Below are 3,288 nucleotides of genomic sequence, written 5' to 3'. Positions count from 1 at the left end.
GGGGACCCTCAGGCCTTCCCCATAACTCTCAGAACCTGCAGGGTCACTCTGTCTCTGGAGAGGATGGGGCATTTGCCTCATCTCACTCTGGATGTCCAAATGTCAAGATGCAGTGGGATGGGCTGGGCTCGGCAGGGACACAGAGTCCGTCCTCACCTGTGAGCCTTCCCGGGGTGAATTGGAGTGGGGTTCATGCTGGGGGGAGCCTGGTCTCTTCAGGACCCAGCAGGGAGTCACCATCTGTGGACCTCCTTGGACTGTGAGAGGACAAGGGGACCTCAAGGTGCAGGGAGCTGAGGGGCATCTCCCTGTGGTGACTAAATTCGGAGGCAGCAGTAGGGGGACCAGGTGGGGGAGGGCCAGAACATGCAGACTGACCAAATTACGCTGCAGAGGGGAGCAGCGGGCGAGACAGGAGAGGTCTGCTGCACCATGTGGGTATCTCCCTGGCGGGCTGGGGGTCAAACTCGTGCCGTAGAGGCTGTAGATTGCTTTATAGTGCTGTGCTTAACCCTGGCGCCAGCAGGGAAGCCCTACAAAGCAGTCGTATCACCTCAGTGTGGGGATGAAATTCTAACTGGAGTCATCGGTGGCCTCTCCCATGCATGACTCCAGCTGTGGGTGCAGGCACATGGTCACTTAACATTTTTTAGGCGGGAACAATCCCAATCCTTGTTTTGATGAAATTCAGTCTGGAAATTCTATTTTCATTTTTGATCAGTAAGAAAGGACAGATGGTTGGGTAACATGAAGAAATAAAGTTACTAAAGTTCTCCAGTTGCTCTTTGTTCTCATTTGTAAAAACTAAATAAACAGTAAGAAAGGTGTTGATCCAGTAGAAGAAGGCAAAGCAGCTCACCAACATGAGAATGAGGTGCATGGCTCTGTGTGCTGGTGAGTACCGGGCATGGCGGGCAGAGCTGAGGACATGCCGGGCTGCCTTGTGGTGTCTGTGCAGGACAACAACCATGTAGATGCTGCTACACATCATCAGGGACAGCAGAACGGAATCTCGAATGATCATTATACTTAGAGAGGCTGTACTCAGCTGGTAATTAAAATCATCGCTACTACAATAGCGGGAGGAATAGCCGACCGTAGCCCTGGTGGCGTTCCTGCTGGTCACGCTTACGATGACTTGAGTGTAGATGACCATGTTGAGGACCCAGAATAAAAGTAAAGAGGGCTGAATGACTATAGAGATTTTTGTTCTGAGCCAGGCCCATCCACTTGGAGTGAGAGTCACGGCCTGAAACGTGCTCTGCAGGGAGGTCGCGCACAGAGAGATGCCCCGGGAGACTCTCTGCAGGTACAGCACAGCCTGACAGCCGGCGTCACCTAGCTCGAGCCAGATCCCGAAGGATGCCATTGCACTTGGCACCCCTCTGAGTAAGAGCGTCAGGGCGTTTGCCAGGGTCAGGTGGGCAAGGATCACGTCTATGGGCCTCCTCTTGTGGGGCAGGCTCAGGAAGATGCACATGTATGAAGAAAACAACAAGGAATTCCCAGTGAAGCCAAGGAAAGTCTGAAAGGTGAAGATGGCTCCCAAAAATATGTCGCTGGAACTCATTCTTCTCAGTCACTGTGCTCTGCAGGCCAGGCCCAGCATGCCCTGTAAGCAGACACTGTGTCATCAGTGTGAAGAGAAAAGATAACTGAGACTGAGAAGAAATTTACTGTTTAGTGAATTTTCCGCAGGATGAGGAAAATTCCTGCAAATGCCCACCAGACCCAAAGATCCTCAAGACCCCTAAAGAGCGCGGCAGTGTCAACAGAAGTGGGCGTGCCAGGCTGCCAGTCCCTGCCCCAGTGACGCCTTCAAAAACGTCTGGCTCACTGCGAAAAGAATTTTTACATATTGTGAGACATTTTGAATCAGCTATTTAATCCTAGCCTTATTCATCGTGCCCCGTCTCTGTGCGTGGAGCGGCCGCAGTGTCTGTCTGTGCACTACGTCTCCGCGAGTCTCTGGTGTCATCGGCCTCGTTCCCCACTCGCCCCCATCGTGGCAGACACATGTGTGTCACACAGGCCCCACCTGGCTGTGTTTTGTTATGTTTTTGCAAGTTCCACGATAAGAAATATTAATGTAAATATGTCCCCTGTACCTTAGGTGCAGCTGACACCAGTTCTACTGCAGTTTCTCTGTCTTATGCAGAAGTCAGAATACAATCCCTTTTGCTCCTTTTAACAAGTGTTCGGCTCTGTTTTTCATTGACAGAGGTAGCCAGCAATCAAAAGTGGGCAGATTTCTGAATAGACACTTCTCAAATAAGACATGCACATGGCCAGCAGGCAGGTACAGAAATGCAAATAAATAGAGTGAGGTGCACTGTCACGCCATGAGAACTGCCCAAGGAACACCATGGAGACCAGGACCAACCATTGGTGAGGACACATAAAAAACTGCCCTCATAAACCCTTGGTGGGAATGCAAATTGGTGCAGCCTCTAAAAAAAAGGGTGAAGGTCTCTCAAAAAAACTGAAAATAGAATGACCACGCAGTACAGAATGTCCACTCCTAGGTATCTATGCAAAGACTATAAAAATGCTAATTTTGAAAAAATATGCACCCCATGTGCACTACAGCACGATCCACACAGCAAAACCTGGAAACAGCCCAAGCCCCATCCTCGGAGGGCGTGATGAGCATCACATGTTTATGCAGCTATTTTTTTTTTTAAGATTTATTTATTTATTTATACAAGCACTGGGTACAGTCAGAAGCGCGGGAGGGTGAGAGGATTCACCAGAGCCAGAGAGGGGAGCAGAACAGGCAGACCGATGAAATACAATGCTGAGGGGAGCAGCAGGCGAGACAGGAGAGGTCTGCGTGCCATGTGGGACTCTCACCGGCGGCAGGGGATCGAACTGACGCTGCCGAGGCTGCGGGCAGCTTCACAGCCCAGTGCTCAACCGCTGCGCCACCGGGGGAGGCCCTACGCTGCTATTATAAAAGATGAAATGTTGCATTTTCCTCTGTTGGGTGGGACCTGATTATGTTTAGCAAAATGAACAAAAAAAAATGAAAGGCAACTACTAAATGATTTCTCTATCAGGTGGAATGTACAGAATGAGGCAAATATCAGCCCCCAAAAGCAGCTGTTACAGAGCCTCCCTGGTGGTGCAAGGGGTTAAGACACAGCCTATGAAGCTGTCCACAGCCTCTGCAGCACGAGTTTGATCCCCAGCCAGGGAGCTGACCCACAAGGCATGGCAGACCTCTCCTGCCTCCCCGCTGCTCCCCTCAGCAGTGTATTTCAGTCAGTCTGCCTTTTCCGTTCCCCA

General features: G+C 50.8%; 1 protein-coding gene across 1 annotated transcript; it reads right to left on the bottom strand.

The window, feature by feature from the left end:
• Positions 1-649: 649 nt before the first annotated feature.
• Positions 650-1,600, bottom strand: LOC119245765 (vomeronasal type-1 receptor 4-like). Its single transcript, XM_037511724.2, has one exon. The coding sequence runs from the start codon at positions 1,568-1,570 to the stop codon at positions 650-652; it is 921 nt and encodes a 306-aa protein (XP_037367621.1). The 5' UTR covers positions 1,571-1,600.
• Between the last annotated feature and the right edge of the window lie 1,688 nt (positions 1,601-3,288).

This window comes from Talpa occidentalis, unplaced genomic scaffold, assembly GCF_014898055.3.
Source record: "Talpa occidentalis isolate TD23 unplaced genomic scaffold, MPIMG_talOcc4v2.1 talOcc4.15, whole genome shotgun sequence".
NCBI lineage: Eukaryota > Metazoa > Chordata > Mammalia > Eulipotyphla > Talpidae > Talpa > Talpa occidentalis.
The sequence above is the reverse complement of the archived record's forward strand: the minus strand, read 5'-3'. Positions and strand labels throughout refer to the sequence as shown.